The following is a 19,954-nucleotide window of genomic DNA, read 5'->3' on the forward strand; positions in this document are numbered from 1 at the left end:
ATTCAGTTTATTCATCGAGGCACATACGTACATGTAGTACCAGCCTAAACCATGTGTTGCACTCAATAACAACGACAATCCTAATATCCTAATGTGAGTTTGTTTCTATGTAGAGAGATACAATATACACCCTTATACATCACTAACACCTGGATATTTTTGCAATGTTTAAGCTACGGTACACAGTTAAAGTGCCAAATATGAAAACGACATGGAGATCCTGATAGATGATTACTTAATTGCTCACTGGTGTAATACAGTTATACTGCAACTACGCATAGCTACACACGTAGCAAATACACATAGCTATTAGCAAAACAAACAAAAACATGATTAAACTCAAGAAAACACATAGTTATTAGTAAACCAAAAAAAAATTATTGATTTATGGAATTTCACCATACATTATGCAAATTAGATCCATATTTGCATAATTTTCATATAATTATATCAAGCATCACGTAAGCTACCTACATACCAAACATCACGACGATCCGTCAACCGGTTCTTGAGTTTACCTCTTTTGACTATTTTTAAACAGATAGCCCTACGGTTCCAGAGCAAGCCGCTAGGGGGCCCAAACTCACACACGCATACACGAACGCCCCGTATACTTTCCATAATTATATACACCGTTCATTACCATACAATTCGCCGAAAGTGGTACAACTAACATATACCCCATCTTTAGATTCTAACACAATTCAAAATATATAAATGTATAGAATACGCTAAATGATCTTAAATGTTTGGAGCATTGAAGGCACGTGCGCACACAAGGTAAAAGGCAATGGGTTATCGGAAACCATACAGTTAGAGTCTCTTATCGTAACGGCAAGGTTTTAAAGATTTTTTTTTTTCAAATCTGAAGTTCAGTTTAAGTGGTCTTGTTGTTGTATCCCGAACCGTGCTTTAGCTTTATTTAGAACCATGTTTCCTCTGGATATTCCACACGTATCTAGAACCACATCCCGGAGAACATCAACGTTCTTGGACACGCGGAGACTATCACGCCTTACTACCAGGGGCAGGCAGCCCTGTATGAATATGACGGGAAAACCATAACCTATTTAGGCATAAAAATAGATATACTCACGGTTATTGATACAATAGAGACTATCCAGAACCCATTCAGTCATAGAACTAGATATACTCACGGTTCTGCATACGAAAGAGACTATCCAGAACCCATTCAGGTATAGAACTAGATAGGCACGGTTGTGGATACAATAGAGACTATCCAGAAACCAATTAGGCATAGAACTAGATAGGCACGGTTCTGGACACAATGATCGTTCCAAATCACGGTTTCTAGATGGCGAGGACTAGCGCCACCATGCAGACGAGCGTCGCTGGAGCCAGACCGGGCACGCGGGTGGTCGCTTGGCCAGACGTGGTCCTCCTACTGCAGACGTTCTCAGGGACCGGCTTGGTCCCACGTGGGAAGGGCACGTCGGTTTCCAATGCGCTCTGTGAGCAATGGAAAAATCGGAGTGAGTTATCGGTGTGAAACATTTTGTTGCACAACCGTCAATAGTTTCATCATGTTGGTATTCACAGCAGACGTTTCGGTCACCGTCTGTCACCTTCCTCAGGGCAATTCCGACTGGTTTACGTTGCACTGCAGCACAGGTGTCGCTGGTATAGATGTAATCCTACAGATGATATTTTCCGCATGGGAATGCTATAGCAGCGGCACGTGCATCTTTGCTGCAATGCAATGTGAACCAGTCAGAATTGCACTGAAGATGGAAGGTGACAGACCGTTACCGAAATGGCTGCCGCGAATAAAACATTTGCGAATAAAACACTTATGGACTCTATAGGGCTTATTCACCACAGATGGTCACGTGACTCTTCCCCCGGCAACGAGCATTGTCCGCCATTAGGGGTGCAGCATGGTGCCTATCGCTATGGTACGCTATGCAAACTCTTGGCGATAGTTGCGTATTTTGGGCCACAATCTACGTTTTGAACACTCTTCTTGTTCGTAACATTGTCCTTGGGGTTGTTCTGGCTCCATGACCACGTCTCATGTTCTCAAGATCGGCTTTTATCGGCTTTTTTTTGCTGATCAGAAATCGGTGTGTTTTACCCTGGCGTAAGGGCCTGTAGATGGTAGATGTCAACGTGGGTAGCCATGGACACGTTAAATCTGTTGAAGCTACCTGTCCCTTTACTCTGTGGTAAATGTCCATGTAGAACAGGGCCCTGGCAACTTGTAACACTCACCTTGTCCAGCCACAGTCGCGGCAGTGCGGACTGAGGATGGCGGCCGGCGGCCGATGGCCCCGCATTTGTTTGTTATAATAATTTATCCAGACACAGTCCGGGGATGTTCGAAAATAGCGACCCTTTGCGTATCCCGACTACAACGTACTTGTCACCACGAAACTGCATGTCCCACAACACTCTCTACACATCCTGATACAACGCTTCCAGACTCTTAAAGGGTTTGAACCGATCCTGTGTGTAAAAACTTCTGCCCCGTGAGTACCAAATACGAAGCTTAGTCGCGTCAATGGACTCCGCTGGCGGGAGACGCCGTCTCGATCAGACTGATCAAAACTCAACAAAAACGGGTCAATCCCAACAGATTTTATTTTGTTTCAGTAACGAGAGGTATGAGTGGTGGTAAACTCTTCGTGTAATCGGACAAAGGACAGTTTATCTAACGTTTGTCGGCCATTTCAACGCCTGGAAACTCGCTGCACAGATGGACCCCAAAATGGCGTCGCACGGGACATGAGGAATAGTAACGTCATGATGACGTGTGGTGAATAAGCTCTATAATGTACAGTTTCTCCCATTGACTCTAGGGAGTTGAACCCGGGACACCAGCCCACTGGGACAACCACACTCGCCGCAAGCCCAAAGGGCCCGGACCTGCAGTTGTACAGCTCAGGGCTTACTATGACAGGTTCACAGTGCACTGGAGTACCGGTAACTGTGCATGCAACACTATGTTGTAAAGACCGTTATTCATTTCAATGGTGTAGCAGCTATGTGTTAACAGGATTTTTTTTTTTGTATTTTATTTCAACCATATGTCCTTTTTTATATTCCAACATTTCATGACTAGACACGGTGATGGCACATTCAAGTTATTTATCAAACTTATTTTATGCCGATAACGAAGAGGACAGATACAGGACAGGACAATACTCATTTTCACTTGAGTTAATTGAGGAAATAAATAAAGTCGTGTCACAAGATCGGCGGCATGTAAGGACTCGAACACGGGACCTCTTGGTTCCAAGCACTCTGTCGTTACGCCACACGGCCCCACCATCTTCTTACCGTATCAACGGCAGTACGGAAGTTGGATACGCAGTGGGTGTGGTGGGGGAATGGACTGCCCAGAAGACGCTTTGAGAACTCCCGAGCCTTCTGGTCCGTCCACGGCACCGCCTCCATCACGGCCTCAAACGACATGTTGACCAGCCGCTCCGGGGCCGTGATTTTCATCTCGCCGCTACTGAAGTCACTGGAAGCAACAAGTTATTGCAACGTCGATAAAGGTTAGCCTGTACCAGGCTATTGGCCAAATGGAGAGATTTTGAAAATCAGGTGTTTAAATTAGCATCCTCTCTTTTCGTCAGAGAGAAAAGGAATCTGTAGGTATTTATAAAAAAGATAAGACAAATTTTAAACAGTCTGTCACTTAGGGTCTCCTTTTGGAAAAAGGAATGGTGGTATCAAGACGGTTAATACCTTAAACGTCAGTATGTACGTAGTATATGAAATCAAAATAAGGACCACGTACTTATCATGTTAGTTTCATGGTTGATATTTCCAAAGTCTCAAGGAGTAGGGTATTGTACAAGCATTGCAAGCCTCTTTCCTCCTCCTTCACATTGACTTTTTTAAAGCTCTACTTCCTTTCATTAGTGACTAAGTGTCACTGACGGAAGGTAGTGGATGCTACCTGAAACGTCTGACCGTTTCTAAAATCATATACAGTTGATCGAGTAACTGCATTTTGGCGTATTTTATTACCTAGATGTCTAACCTTCGATGTGTTTGTTGATTAATGTTTGCTGTTTTATTGATGCAATTAGGTAAACGAAATGAAATAACCACGTACTATTCGAACCTCTGGACTCCAGCGAAATGCGTGGTGTCGAACAAGTTCGGCAGACTTTCGCAAAACGTCAGGTTGAACTGTGGGTAGTAGATGATGTAGGATTGGCACATTTCGTTCGGGGTTCCAGGGCCGCCCTGTGGGACCAGGCAATGGGTTAACACAACAAAAAAAGGGTCCAAAGGTGACACAATCACAGTCACAAACAAGTCACAATCCAAACAGATACTCGAAAACGATTATACACAACAACCTAATATCTGCTTTCAAAACCGAGCCTACAACACAGCTACATAATCTACGGCCTATTCCCAATATAAAAACAGCTAAGGTGTAAAGAGAACGACGTGCATCATCACGGATATAACGGCACATCACATGTTCAATTACCAAGAAACACAGCGATGACAACAATGAGTTTCCCCTGTAAACACATTGGAGAACGGCTCACCATTTCGATCACATGCAACTAAACAGCTGTTTTAATCACGGATCGACCAAAATCCGTATATGCCTGAAAGAAACCCTCCCCCATCCGCTATTCAAAATAACGGGATTTTTGCGGCAAGTTCCACAAGCCTCTTAAATTTAGGGGTGCTTTTGGAATATTACATTGACCAAGAAAAGAGCTACGGCAAAATGAAAACACATGCATCAGAAAGGGCATGCCTGCAGACGACGTATAAAATAACATGCCGATCAAACAAAGGGTCCCTGTGTTCTAGCTGCAAACACGACTGCCCATAATGCTCCATCTTAAAGTCATGACCTCATTCACAGAGTAAGAAAACGTATTTAAAAATAACCACTCTATAGCTGCATGTACAGCCATGTCTGGGTATGATTATAGATAAAACAAATCCTGGAATATATATATAACAACAAGACCACAACTTTAGATTTGGAAAAAGCCATGGGGGGGGGGAGCTTAGTTCAATGTCATCTCTTGCCAGATCTTAGAGGGACTCGACATCTTCTTTGGAGGCAGTGGATAATCAGTACTTACTTCCACGTTTCAATGGTATGTGGGTTTTGTCATTTTAATAGAAATGTTTTTTTTCATGTGTAAAACTGTACATTGAACTTGAGTTACGACCAAACGTTCTACTTACATACGTAACTTTGTCCTTGTGCGTTGAGCGGTAAGTGCATTCCGTAACCAGAGTATCGCCCTGGAAAATAGAAACGTCAGAACAATGGTTAAAACCACATATAGGTCTTAGATAGATGGATATCTATCCATAGATGGTGATTTGAATAGTGGTACATGCAGATTCATGTATAACTTTATCGTGAAGTCGCAAAGGATCAGATTTAACACAGAGTCACGAAATGTTGTAACCACATAGACAGATGCTACACGTTGTAACCTACGAGATCCCAAGTCGAACCGGTACGGCGATCGGTACAGACTTGTGGGGAGACTCTGGCCCACCCATTACGTCACGCATCCCACAACTCAGTGCTCGCCAGGAAAGCGGGTCGAAACCCTGACTCACGTCAAGACTATGAAAACGGTGGAAAATATTATATTATATATTAAAGTAATAGAAAAAAAAACTTCTCGTACCGGATAGACGGTGACCTCTTCCTTGAGCATCCGGAAGAACTGCAGGTTGAAGTCGTAGTTGTCGTCCCGCGCGATCTCGATCTCCTTGCCGTTGTGGATCAGTCGGGCGCTCATCTTAACGGCCAGCAGATGGGAGTGAAGCTCAAGTCCGATGATGTGGATCGGCTCCCCGAGCTCCTCCAGGAACTATACACAGAAGGGAGCGTAACGATGTTTATAGACTATAAACTTTTGTTCCAACACAAAGAATTGTTCTCATCCAGAGGTTTCGACCAGTCACTCTAGTCTTCCTCATTAGACGGACCCAGTGAGACTTTTCACGTGGCCTCATTGAAGTGTGACGTCGACACTGGATCAAAAGAGGCATTATTGACGCAACAAAACGTCCAGTGACTTATTATGGTACTGCAGCGGAACTTTCTTGGTCGAATTTTATAGCTTGTGATCTGTACAAGCTAGGGTCGCAAATTGTTAATGGTAGATAGCTCTTGTGCTCGGGAAGAAGTGACCTGAGTTTGGGCCCCCTAGCATCATTCTCTGGAACTGCAGGAGCATGTTTGTTTCCTTATACGACGATAAAAAGGTACTTACCGCGTTGAGACAGTTGGTGTTGCAGAACCCTGCTGACTTGAACCCCTCGGCGCGAGGCGGGACGACGTGGCGTGAGTTTGGCCCCCCTAGCAACATTCTCAGGAACTGCAGGAGCATTTTTGTTCTCTTAAGATAAAAGGTACTTACCGCGTTGAGACAGTTGGGGTTGCAGAACCCGGCCGACTTGAACTCCTCGGCGTGAGGCGGGATGACGTGGTGCTTGATCGGCGGCATGCCGACCTCAAAGACCCCCAGGTCGTGGTCTCTCAGCTCCGGCGTTAGCGTCAGCCGCAGCCCCGAACTGTCACGGATCCCTGCAGTAAAGACGGGAATACGATGTCAGTACTACTAAGGAAATGGAGAGGACTTCGTTAAGAAGTTCATCAGGTTGGTGAATGACTAAATTGCGAAGACCCACACGTCCCCCCACTTTTTTTAACAAAAACAGACGTTTCGATGATCGCTTGTCATCTTTATCGCTGGGCTGAAGGAGAAACATGAAAATAGGAAGATTCAAAGCATTAAAGACTCTCAGAGACTGCATGTTAGAGACTAGTTAAACCTGTAATGTTGCCACTGACATTTACTCTGCATGCAGATTCAGCCGCACACACAAGTAAGATGCGATCGATGACTTTATTCATACAACATTTGCTTTATTACCTTAGATACTGGAACATTGCAGTCCAAAATGTGGTATACTATTAATGTAGAAAAGTCGCATTGATGAGAGCTAATGAAAATAGGTAGAGGAATGTTTGGTAGTTTCTGACCTGACACCAGCTGAGGGTTGTCGTAATGTTGCTCTAGAAGTACATATCGGCTGGAGTCGGCATCCCCAACGGGATAGCCAACGTGTGCAGGATATGCCATAGGCTGGGGAGACAAGAGATACACTGATGCAGCATGTTGGTATTGTAAGAAATGTTGTATAAGGGTGAATATTGTTTCTAAGGAGTAGAATGTACATGTACTGTATTTTGTTATGGAACGCTCTCCTTCTCTCTCTGTCTCTTGAAAGACACACACAGACACACAGACAGAAACAGAAAGTATCTCAATCCTCCGTGTGTATCCCCTTTTCTCTACCCTAAGGAAATGAATGATGCATGCAGAACCAGACACACTCCGATACAGGTCCAGCGGTAAGACTTGAAAAAGGCACAGTTCTCTCTCTCGTTCTTTCTCCCCCTCTCTTTCTCTCGGAAAGAGAGATTCTCAATCATTCTCAAGGAAATGAATGATACACACAGTTCCTTCATATCAGTGCTCGTGATACATGAATCGGCGTCTACCACAGCCCCGATGGCCGAAATATTTCTCAGTACCAAGGAAATGACAAATTTTCGACTTCCAAAAATTTGTCTTCACTTTATTTGCATATCAATCAATAGGTTGTGCTTATAAACCTGCTTTCCCCTCTGGTCTCTCAGTCACTGACGAAAGCTAGTGGATACTAGCTGAAACGTCTGACGTTTTCAAAATCATATCCAGTTGCTTGAGTAACTGTTTTTTTTGGCGATATCCTGCATTATCATGCAAAAAAGAATTTCCGAGTCGTAGAAAGAATATCCAAAAACGTACACACGAACGTAGATTGGCCTCGCCGACGACTCCAGAATGATACACACAGTTTTTTCATATCAGTGCTCGTGATACATGAATCGGCGTCTACCTCAGCCCCGATGGCCGAAATGTTTCTCAGTACCAAGGAAATGAATGATAAATAAAGAGACTCTTCACATCAGTAACCTCAGCCCCTTCGGCACCTACCTCAGCCCCGATGGCCGAAATTTTTCTCAGTACTAAGGAAAGGAGTGATAAATAAAAAGACTCTTCACATCAGTAACCTCAGCCCCTTCGGCACCTACCTCAGCCCCGATGCCCCAGGCCGCTAGCATGCTGCCTCCCAAGCATAGGTACCAGTCGCGGGGCATGTTGGGAGTGCGGCACTCATGTCCCGGATGTTCATGAGGCAGGAAAGTGACGCTCCTGTTCTTCGTACAGGTGTAGATTATCAGGTGATGCACCACGCCCTCGTTACCAGGGGAGATGATGGGCTCGAACTATTAAAGAAAAATCGTGGCAAAAATCTTTGCTTATTTGCAAAATCATGCCAGATAGCTAATTACTTGTGCAGTGTCAAGGAAAGTAAGGTAAAGCAATGGGTATACCGTAACCTGGTATTCAGTCTATCGCGGTTGGGGCGGGTTTTCTTCAGGGCTGCAGGAGCTCTCCACCGCCCGACTTTTGAAACATACATCATGGCAAGGTGATTTTTTTTTCTAGGCTCTTCTCTGTTCAGAGCAAGAAGAGCTAATCCTCAAAGGGCCTGCTTGGTCACTCGGGGCGCGCTTGGTCACTCGGGGCGCTGGCGAATGCTGCTGTTGTCTCGGTCAGCAAACAGACGACCCATGTTCCCGAGCCGCCTACATGGCAAGGTGATAGGCACCTGTTTATCCTTCCAAAAATGTTATGACTAGATAATAAACAACGAGAGATAGACACCTTGATTATGTGGTGTTTGCTGGCCAGTTCCGGCAGCTCAAACACTTGGCACCAGTAAGTCGTGTCCTGGTAGGCAGGAACGGAAACCTGCATACAAAAAAAAAAATGACAATTAGTTACAACACAATCGCTGTTCTTCCAATGAAATCAATGTAATTGAATTTGTCGTCGGCGTAGACGTGACGTCAACAACCGGAAACGGAAACAAGATGGCGCCTGCATGGCGTTGAAATCCCAACATGGCAGCACCCAGATAGCGCCGCTTGATAACAATACAGGGCCATAGCGTTTTTAACATTCAGATGCTAAAGATGCAAAAATGTAATGAGAAGAGAAGTGAAATGAGCGTAAACCTTACGTTGTTCATCAGTAGATCGACTGTTGTGTAGTTCGTTTCCTTGAAGTTGTCCGGAGCGATGTTGTTACTGAGCAGGACCGTGCTCCGGACCCCGCGGTTGGCCCCGTGGTACGCCGGGCCGCTCTCGTCCTCAGGGTCGTCATCATGCCATGCCCACAGAACCCGCATGGTGTCAGCCTGGGAACGACAGAGATCGGTTATTATCCACTGATCCGTGCCGAAGGACACTGACAAGGTACGGCATACCTCAAACAGCCCCCAGGCTTAACTCTAGCTATACCAGACAATGGCCACATACTGTTCCTCCCCAAGACACGAAGTTGGTGGATAAAGTAATGTATGTAAGCAGAACCTTGCTGCGCCTATCTAGTTTTGCTCCTAGGATCATATGCGCTTCTAGAGAATTAGCCGTGGACGACTCGGAAATCCTTTTTGTATGATAATACAGGATATCCTGTATTATCATACAAAAATGATATCCTGTATTATCATACAAAAATGATATCCTGTATTATCATGCCAAAAGAATTTCCGAGTCGTAGAAAGAATATACAAAAACGTACACACGAACGTAGATTTGCCTCGCCGACGATTTCAGAACCGTGTCTGACTCTGGTTTTACTCAAAGCCATAACTTTTAATTTCCGTTTTTTTCACCAGTTTCCCATCACCAGAATGCAACGCGAAAACGCGGGTGTAACCCTCATTTGCATAGGACTGAAAGGCATCGGAATGATCCTGTTGACGTTAAACAGCTTGATTTTCACTGTGTTTTGAGGTGTCGGGGCATTTTATGCTCAACATTAATTAAATTACTATGGGTTGAATCTGACAACAAATAGAGAATGAATTTTTTTGGAATATGTGGTTTGTAACGTTGTAGTGGTAACGCTATACTAACGCTGTAACGTTGCAAATCACATGTTCAATGTTGAAAAGAACACTAAAACTTCATTCACTATTAATTGTTAGATTCGGCCCATAGTAATTTAATTAATGATGAGCATAAAATGCCCCAACACCTCAAAAGACAGTAAAAAGCAAGTTGTTTAACGTCAACAGGATCATTCCGATGCCTTCCAGTCCTATGCAAATGAGGGTTACCCCGCGTTTTCGCGTTGCATTCTGGGGATGGGAAACTGGTGGATACTCACGTTGATGACGCGGTCTTTGACGTCACAAGTCGTTAGCTTCCGGTTGAACCTCAGGACGGTGTGAGTCCCGTTCTCGTTCCCAGACACCAGCTCCCAGTCTTGACTCTCGTCCACAGGGGGCTGGGCCTGCGCCTCGGCATACCGGTCCTGGGGAGTCGATGAATGAATGAGTGAAGAAAAATAAATAAATAAATAAATAAATCAAGCCCCTTATTGTACACACGCATATGCTTACCCTTTTGGTTGAGAAAAGCAGGCCACGACAAAGGAAACGTTTACAGACATGTGTGCATTTTTAGCTACCACTAGGTGTACTGTTTAGGTCACACATAGAGCATGGAGCATCGTAGAAATTTCACAAATACACAACAGCCAAGGACTACAGTGATCGAGAGCAGTAGTGAAAATCTTCTTACAGAAAACAAAGCAGTACTTGACCGATGGACGGAGTGCTGGACAGACCTGTACAACTACGAGCTGCAACCAGACACGACAAAACTGAGCAACCCACATGGGGCAGAGAGAGTGTTAGAAAGACCTTCCAATCCTGAGAGATGAGGTCTCAGATGCAGCAGTGCGTTACATGAATCGAGGAAAATCTCCAGGAGTCAAAAATATTCCTGCAGAGGTTGACAAGTACTTTGAGTTATGCCATAAGATCTGGGAGGAGAAGAAGTGGACGCAGTTTCTGGTCATCCCGCTGCCTATATCGAAGGGGAACCTGCGCAGATGCCAAAACTACGGAACCATCAGTCTGGAAATTCACCCAAGCAAGATATTACTTAGAGTAATCTTGGAGAGGCTGAAGACAAAGGCAGAGGAACTTCTGGCTGCGCTGAAGAGTAAGCCGGCTTCAGGCCTGGTCGCATCACAACAAAGCAAATTTTCAACTGTCGGCTCATAATTGAGAAACATTTGAAGCACCAACGGAAACTGTCTCACAATTTTATCAGTGTACAGAAAGTGCGAAATGGAACGAAATGGACGAAATGGAACGAAATGGGACGAAATGGAACGAAATGGGACGAAATGGAACGAAATGGGACGAAATAGGTATGAAGTACGTTGGAACGGCGACGATAGTGTACGCTCGACGTCCAAACGGCAACGTTAAGTTTGATGGTATTCTTAGAACCGCAACGTTGTAAGATCGATCAGGGTACATTAAGAATAAAGTGAGTTTCGACTTGAGCAGTCAAAGAGTTTTGTCTTTGTGTAGTAACTTGTTGCGGCATTATTCTAGCCGAAATGTTTCGTCCTTGTTGTCGATGTTCTGCCTGCCCGCAAGAAGTGTTGCCGATCTCGGAAACAACGTCCAGAGGAAATGATGAGACAACTACAGAATAACTCGCGGGGATGTCTAAAATTATAAGAACTAAACTTGTTGCGTTCAAGAAACACTGGCGGTTCATGCGCTAATTTACAATAACACGGAAACCATGATGGCGCTGACAAAATCAAAACAACAACGGAGAGTGGAAAGATCGACGTCGGCAGTGTTACAAAATACTAGTAGCACTCGTAATATTAACGTTTATTACTTTGTATCGTTATATTTTTAAACAACAAGATCATTTTTACAGTACGAATCAGTTTTTTTTTGTGTAGAAAAGGGCGTTTTTTAAAAACATGTAGTCTAAGTCTCATCAAGGATTTTGGCTTGCCCGGTCAAGGGTAACCTAATGGCCGCCGCTATCTGAGTATTTTTACGTTTTGATCGCAACTGAATTACACAGAGTTAGGAACCATGTTGATGTGTGTATGTACCAGGCCAGAAAATGATCATACCTTGCACCCACGCTTTGTCATGTTAGAATGTGTGAACTTAAAACAATTGAGGATCAGGAGAAGTGCGCATATGAATAGAACAGTTGGCGGGAAAAATTCGCAGGGGGCAAAACGCCGTGCACACATTTTCAGGAAGAAATTAGCCACACACACAGCAATGAATAGGTTTAAGAAATAAAACACATCATATTATTTATTCACCACTCACTTCTGTATTTAAAATTTTGAACAGTTCCGTTTCTTATATTTTGTTATCTATTTCATTTCATTGTGCACCTGTAAGGGACGCGGCTGGTGATAAAATTCCCGTGGGCACACTTTGACTGTTCACGTCAAAACTCAAGTTATTGTTAATATAACGTACCTTATAACGTTGTGGTCACTTTTTATTAACGTACCCTGATCGATTTTATAACGCTGCGGTCACTTTACTATTAACGTACCCTGATCGACCTTATAACGTTGCGGTTCTAAGAATACCATCAATCTTAACGTGGCCGTTTGGACGTCGAGCGGACACTAACATCGCCGTTTCAACGCACAAACGGCTTAACGGCTTTCCTCCATACATATTTAATTTCAATTCTTCAGGACGGCAGTCGGGGTTCGCCAGCAATGCTTGTTATCGCCTATTCTGTTTAACTTATTACCTGGAGAAGATAATGCAAGACACACTGCGGGATATCATCACACCTCCGTCTCCCTAGCTTTAGATTGCAGACAAATCTCTAACCTCCGATTTGCAGATGATATCGACCACTTTGCTGGTAGTAACATAGACCTCCTGGACCAGGATCTCACTAACAAGCTAACGCAGAGTACTGGATCGTTTGGCATGGAGGTCAGCACCGACAAAAGTAAGGTCATGGTTAACAGCAGGGAAGAGACACAAGCAGTCATCTTTATGAAACTGGGAGCAGCTAGAAGAAGTGGACTCATTAACATACTTGAGTGGGTACATTACGAAGGGTGGTACCAACTGGAAAGAAAGACAGACGGCAGCAATGGCTCGTCTGGACAGGGTCTGGAAATCTAACATTAGCATTGCGCTGTAGATTACAAGCTCTATAAAGCCTTGGTGGTATCAGACCTGCTCTACGGTTGCGAAATCTGGACCTTGCTGGTAGCAACAGAACGGAAAATTCAGGCCTTTGAAATTGAGTGCGTGCGGAGACCTCTTGGCATCACCTACCGTGAAAACAAGACAAACGAGTATGTGAGGAAAGCTGTGCATCATAACATCACATGGCCCGCAGCAACCACTCTTAGCAACTGTCAAGAGACGCAAGCTGCAGTGGTACGGCCAGGTGACATGACGCGACAACCTGCCAAAGACAGTCCTCCAGGGCACTCTGTAAGGAGGACGCTGTCGAGGAAGACAGAGAAAGTCCTGACAGGACAACATTGTAGAATGGACTTTGTTTAACCTGCCGGAACGGCTGGCCGACGCAAAAGATACAGACGCCTGGAGACAGCTGTCTCAGCATGACGAGCCTTTAGATTGTTACACGGATCATGTCACCATGCTTTGGCCGTACAGGTGCTGTGTATGGGTGTCCAAGTTTAATGGACCTATCACATCATTGCGTCACAGTTTGTTTACCACAATGAACGCCGGTCAATCGATGTTTATATTATATAGGGGTGCGTAAGTATCGCGGTGTTTGCTTTATATAAGGCCTTTATACAGTACTACTTTTGTCTACTGTCACAACTAAATCACCCATTACGGCATGTAATGCTGTGTCAACAAAACTAGACGCAACAAAAATCAAACATACCTTACTTTGAAAACTTTGAAATGATCTTTTTTCTTCAACTGACCGTTCTACAATGTTCTTTAGAACAGGTAAACAGACTGTGACGTAATAGTGTGATAAGTCCATTGACGGTCGTACCGTGACTAACACTGAGGAGTTTTAGAAGGTCAAAGAGAGACAGACACTGCTAATACCCTAAAGCTACCGATTTAAAACTTAGGGAACTATTTGTTAATATTTCTAAAGTTACGTCATGACACAGGTATTCTTACAACGCTCGTGGGGCATTTTGACACTCCCATTTCAACATTAAACTTGATACGTCTCAGACTGTAGCCATTAAGAAACGCTAAGCGTTACACAACATGTCCAGACACGTATCATTTAGCCACGCCATCAGAAGTACGAGGCTCCACCCCCAGACACGTGATTCCGAAAAATTATGTTTTGGAACAAATCACGTTTTGGACTAGAAAGGCCAATATTTGCTTTGGAGCAAATACAGCGATGGGTTCACCACATTTTACCACATGGCAGGGAAAGAATGAGAAACACAAGGGAAAACAATGATTTACATTGATATAACTATAATATGAAGTAAAATACAACTAAAACAACAGTTGGATAGCTATTCCCTACTTTATTGGTTAGGATTTTTAATTGCATAATGCAAACTGTTGATTTCCAAAACACTTGAATACAGACATACTGTCAGTATGGAAATGCTTCTGTGCAGGTGTTAATCAAGTTAAATCCCAACAGCCAATCAGCAAGAAGTATAGAGGAAAGCTGCATGCCTATTGGTTGATGCCCTGCATTCCATTGTGATGACTCATGCCCAAACGTGGTAAACAAGGCAAACTAACACAGTAATACATTTGCTATAACACAGCCAAAAAACTCAAATAAAACCATTCTAAAAGCCTGTATCACAATAATTTAAAAAACGCCTAGGGGTATTTGCCCACTGTACCTCCATACCAAATTTCAGGACCTTAGGCCCTAAAATGAAGAAGCTGAATCCATTTAAAAAATGGCAGGAGAAGGAGGAGGAGGAGGAGAAACATCAGAAAAAGCAATATGGTTTCGTGGTGTGGTGAACCCATAAATATAATGCAGGTGCAATCATTCCAAATCATGATTTGGAATGGAACACGTGCACGTTTTGGAATGCAACAGTCGTGCGGAACGTTCTGTACCTCCCTTTATGTCCTACCTGGGCCGCGATTACGTTCGATGCGGGTGTTCCCGTCCGTGTAATAAGTACTAGCGGTAAGGCCCAGGCCTTCCAAATGTTCCAGAGACACGATTTAAACGTGTTTCCCCGCTTACACCGCTTTAAAAAATTCGAACACAAAATTCGGTCGTTGGAATTGAATTTGTTGCATTGTTTGGGTTTAGGGACACCAAATCTCCAAATTTTCGCCCATTTCGCATTAAAAGGCGTGTTTTACTGGGTGGGTATGACTTTTAAAAAATTATGTCATACTTCGGCCGTCGGGCGATCCGACGCGAGGTCGGGCTGGTACCTCGGGCAAAACGGAATACACCGTGCTGTACCGCCTGGCCCGGGGCCATGACATCGTTGGTAGGACTGAGCTTACGAAAAGTCAAGAGGTTAAACACGAGATACAAGGGAGGCCAGTCAAGACCCGAGGCATCAAAACTCGCCTTGCAAATATTCTCCTATATGTAACATATATATAGCCGGCTTAGTTAGGGACTGTACGGTATTTAGCTGGGGAAGGCGGAGAGGAGGGGCAGTCATCCGAGGGTAGCGTAATTTTTTGCCCGCGCACATACCATCTTATACAAGAAAAAAGGCAGGGGCTGGGAAGGGCGCGTTGCACGGCAAAATTAATTTCTTCAGAATAGGCCGAAAAGTTTTCACTACTTTTTAATCGATATCATTTTGACGACCGCTACGAAACGGGATTTTAATCCATGTACTTTGGCTGTGTAGTCAAGTTTCGCCGCTTCTTGGCGAAATTAAAACATTTTGAAGGTGTTTGTCGGGGATGTGGGCAAATCCACTAGAATAATAGGGATAGATATTGTAACATTCTGCCGATTGCAATAACCGGCAAAAGCATCGCTCAATTGTTTTGTACACGGTTCGTGTCTGGTCGAGCTTGGCATTCTGACAATGATTGAGATGCAAGTGAACAAACAGGAGCCTGAGGCCATGACGGGAGTCAGATGGTAAGACTGACGTCACGTACTACGTCACGGACTACTTAACATAATCACTACCAGTGGCCATGGAGGTGGAAAATCTGATTTTCTACCTCCATGCAGTGGCACTATGCCATGTCGTTCTTATGGCCAGATAATCACCCCACAAAGAAGCGTCTGTTTGTCTCGGTGAGATCAGTGGAATATCGTTCGTTCAGTTCACTAAAGTCGGCCAAGGTACCTGTCCTCTAGTCTCCACCAGACTTTTTTGCCAGCTGGGTAAATCGTAGAAATCGGCCTTAAGGGTATTAATTGGCGGGAGAAGGTAGTCGGCCATTGACGATCAAATTTGCAGGCCGATTTGATCGTCGATAGCCGACAGTCTCGCTAATTAATACCCTTTTAGGCCAATTTCTACGATTTACCCAGCCTGCAAAAAAAGTCTATTGTAGACTACCTGTCCTCACAGAAAAAAAGGACCGAAAAAAAAAACAGATTGTATAGGACTCACTGTGAGGTGCGCAGTCCCGTCTTTGACCCAGCCGATGGCGATGTCGGATCCCGGCATGCCTCCGTTCGGGGAGAGACCCAAGCCGACCCACCCTGTCGTCTGCACCCGGGCCTCCAACTCGATCTTCTCATCGTCATACTTCCAGGAAAGGAGAAACTTCCCGTCTTCGTCCAGAGACGCGTGGTGGGTGAAGTCGGCACTCGCACCCACAATATGCGGGAACAAGACGAAAGTTGCCGCGATAACGAGAACATGCGAGGCGGTCTCCATTCTTCGGTGTCAGTTGTGTTTCTTATCTCCAAACAGATCTCCAGATGTGACAGATTTCAATTGTTACCTGGTCAGACTGGTGACGATATATAAAAGAGGGCCCGCATGGCCTTTTCCGTCCATCGTAATCGGCCGTTTTATTCTACGTAGAGCGTAGATGGACCCCTCTAATTCAACGTAGAGCTAGCGTAATTGACCATTTTGCTTAGAGCGATTTCGCCATTTTAATTCTACATAATGCGTTGTAGCCATTTGGAATTCATCATAAAGCATAATCGAGATGTTTCCTGAATTCAGCGTAATATGTAGCCGGCTCTAAACATTTAGCGTAGAGCGTTGTCGAGACCCCCCATGCAGACCCCCATAAAATGCATCGTTTGGGACGTACCAAAGGTGACGTCAAGGAGGAGGCAACCAAACTCGCCTTGCAAATATTCTCCTATATGTAACATATATATATAGCCGGCTAAGTTAGGGACTGTACGGTATTTAGCGGGGGGAGGGGAGAGGAGGGGCAGTCATCTTGGGGTAGCGTAATTTTTGCCGGCGCACATACAATTTTATACAAGAAAAAAAAAGCAGGGGTTGGGAAGGGTGCGTTGCACGGCAAAAATTTATTACTTCAGAATAGTCCGAAAAGCATTCGCTACTTTTTAATCGATATCGTTTTGACGACCGCTACGAAACGGGCTTTTAATCTATGTACTTTGGCTGTGTAGTCAAGTTTCGCCGCTTCTTGGCGAAATTAAAATGCAACATTTTGAAGGTAATTGTGGGAGATGTGGGCAAATCTACTAGAATAATAGGGATGGATATTATTAGAATGTAACATTCTGCCAATTGCAATGACCGGTAAAAGCATTGCTCAATTGTTCTGTACAGGGTTCGTGCCTGGTCGCGCTTGGCATTGTGACAATGATTGAGATGCAAGTGAACAAACAGGAGCCTGAGGCCATGGCGGGAGTCAGATGGTAAGACTGACGTCACGTACTACGTCACGGACTACTTAACATAATCACTACCAGTGGCCGTGGAGGTGGAAAATCGAATTTTCTACCTCCATGCAGTGGCACTATGCCATGTCGTTCTTAATTATGGCCAGATAATCTCCTCACAAAGCGTTTTTTTGTCTCGATGAGATCAGTGGAATATCGTTCGTTCAGTTCACTAAAGTCGGCCGAGGTACCTGTCCTCTAGTCTTCACCAGACTTTTTTGCAGGCTGGGTAAATCGTAGAAATCGGCCTAAAGGGTTTAATTGGCGAGAGAAGGTAGTCGGCCATTGACGATCAAATTTGCAGGCTGATTTGATCGTCGATAGCCGACAGTCTCGCCAATTAATACGCTTTTAGGCCGATTTCTAAGATTTGCACAGCCTGCAAAGAAGTCTGGTGGAGACTACCTGTCCTCTCAGAAAAAAAGGACCGAAAAAAAAAACAGATTGTATAGGACTCACTGTGAGGTGCGCAGTCCCGTCTTTGACCCAGCCGATGGCGATGTCGGATCCCGGCATGCCTCCGTTTGGGGAGAGACCCAAGCCGACCCACCCTGTCGTCTGCACCCGGGCCTCCAACTCGATCTTCTCATCGTCATACTTCCAGGAAAGGAGAAACTTCCCGTCTTCGTCCAGAGACTCGTGGTGGGTGAAGTCGGCACTCGCACCCACAATATGCGGGAACAAGACGAACGTTGCCGCGATAACGAGAACATGCGAGGCGGTCTCCATTCTCCGGTGTCAGTTGTGTTTCTTATCTCCAAACAGATCTCCAGATGTCAGATGGTAAGACTGACGTCACGTACTTAACATAATCACTACCAGTGGCCGTGGAGGTGGAAAATCTGATTTTCTACCTCCATGCAGTGGCGCTATGCCATGTCGTTCTTATGGCCAGATAATCTCCTCACAAAGCGTCTGTTTGTCTCGATGAGATCAGTGGAATATCGTTCGTTCAGTTCACTAAAGTCGGCCGAGGTACCTGTCCTCTAGTATCCACCAGAGTTTTTGCAGGCTGGGTAAATCGTAGAAATCGGCCTAAAGGGTATTAATTGGCGGGAGAAGGTAGTCGGCCATTGACGATCAAATTTGCAGGCTGATTTGATCGTCGATAGCCGACAGTCTCGCCAATTAATACGCTTTTAGGCCAATTTCTAAGATTTGCACAGCCTGCAAAAAAGTCTGGTGGAGACTACCTGTCCTCACAGAAAAAAGGACCGAAAAAAAAACAGATTGTATAGGACTCACTGTGAGGTGCGCAGTCCCGTCTTTGACCCAGCCGATGGCGATGTCGGATCCCGGCATGCCTCCGTTCGGGGAGAGACCGAAGCCGACCCACCCTGTCGTCTGCACCCGGGCCTCCAACTCGATCTTCACCTCGTCAAACTTCCAGAAGAGTAGAAACTTCCCGTATTCGTCCAGAGACTCGTGGTGGGTGAAATCGGCACTCGCACCCACAATATGCGCGAACAAGACGAAAGTTGCCGCTATAACGAGAACACGCGAGGCGGTCTCCATTCTTCGGTGCCAGATGTGTTTCTTATCTCCAAACAGATCTCCAGATGTGACAGATTTCAATTGTTACCTGGTCAGACTGGTGACGATATATAAAAGGGGGCCCGCATGGCCTTTTCCGTCCATCGTAATCGACCGTATTATTCTACGAGTGTAATTAACCGTTTTGCGTAGAGCGTATTTGTCACTTTAATTCTACGTAATGCGTTGTAGTCACTTGGAATTTATCGTAAAGCGTAATCGAGAGGTTTCCTGAATTCAGCGTAATATTTAGCCGGCTCTAAAGATTTAGCGTAGAGCGTTGTCAAGATCCCCCCCCCCCCCATACAGGCTCCCATAAATGCATCGTTTGTGAGGTACCAAAGGTGACGTCATGGAGGAGGGTGTCGAAAGTTTTTTCGAAGTATGAGAAAACTTGCAATGTGAACAGACAATACTATTACATACGAAATGAAACAAGAAATGTTCTGTCTGTAAAAAAAGTTCATGTTATGGATGCACCCCTTAAGGCCGCACAACACATTATTTATGGGCGAATCCCGTAGTCTGAGACTGAAAAAAAGTTGAATTATGTTGCGTGTTCAGTCGGCGTAGATTTGCCTTTGGATAAGTAGTACAGGCACAAAGTAGTGCTGCACTATACTAGATAAAGGTGCAGAGATTATTCTGTGCATGGCA

At 44.7% G+C, this 19,954-nt stretch overlaps 1 protein-coding gene across 1 annotated transcript; it reads right to left on the minus strand.

Annotated features, from left to right (window-relative positions):
- Positions 1–1,311: 1,311 nt before the first annotated feature.
- On the minus strand, positions 1,312–16,643 carry LOC109465068 (DBH-like monooxygenase protein 1). The gene is made up of 12 exons (XM_019762209.1): positions 16,500–16,643; positions 10,266–10,412; positions 9,112–9,288; positions 8,754–8,840; positions 8,117–8,311; positions 7,019–7,121; positions 6,393–6,559; positions 5,655–5,840; positions 5,197–5,256; positions 4,088–4,221; positions 3,301–3,487; positions 1,312–1,470 (listed from the first exon to the last, which is right to left on the minus strand). Exons 1-12 carry the CDS (start codon positions 16,554–16,556, stop codon positions 1,312–1,314), a joined length of 1,659 nt encoding a protein of 552 aa, XP_019617768.1. The 5' UTR covers positions 16,557–16,643.
- Between the last annotated feature and the right edge of the window lie 3,311 nt (positions 16,644–19,954).

The sequence above is a fragment of the Branchiostoma belcheri genome, unplaced genomic scaffold (assembly GCF_001625305.1).
Source record: "Branchiostoma belcheri isolate BF01 breed outbred unplaced genomic scaffold, Haploidv18h27 scaffold147, whole genome shotgun sequence".
Classification (NCBI taxonomy): Eukaryota; Metazoa; Chordata; class Leptocardii; order Amphioxiformes; family Branchiostomatidae; genus Branchiostoma; species Branchiostoma belcheri.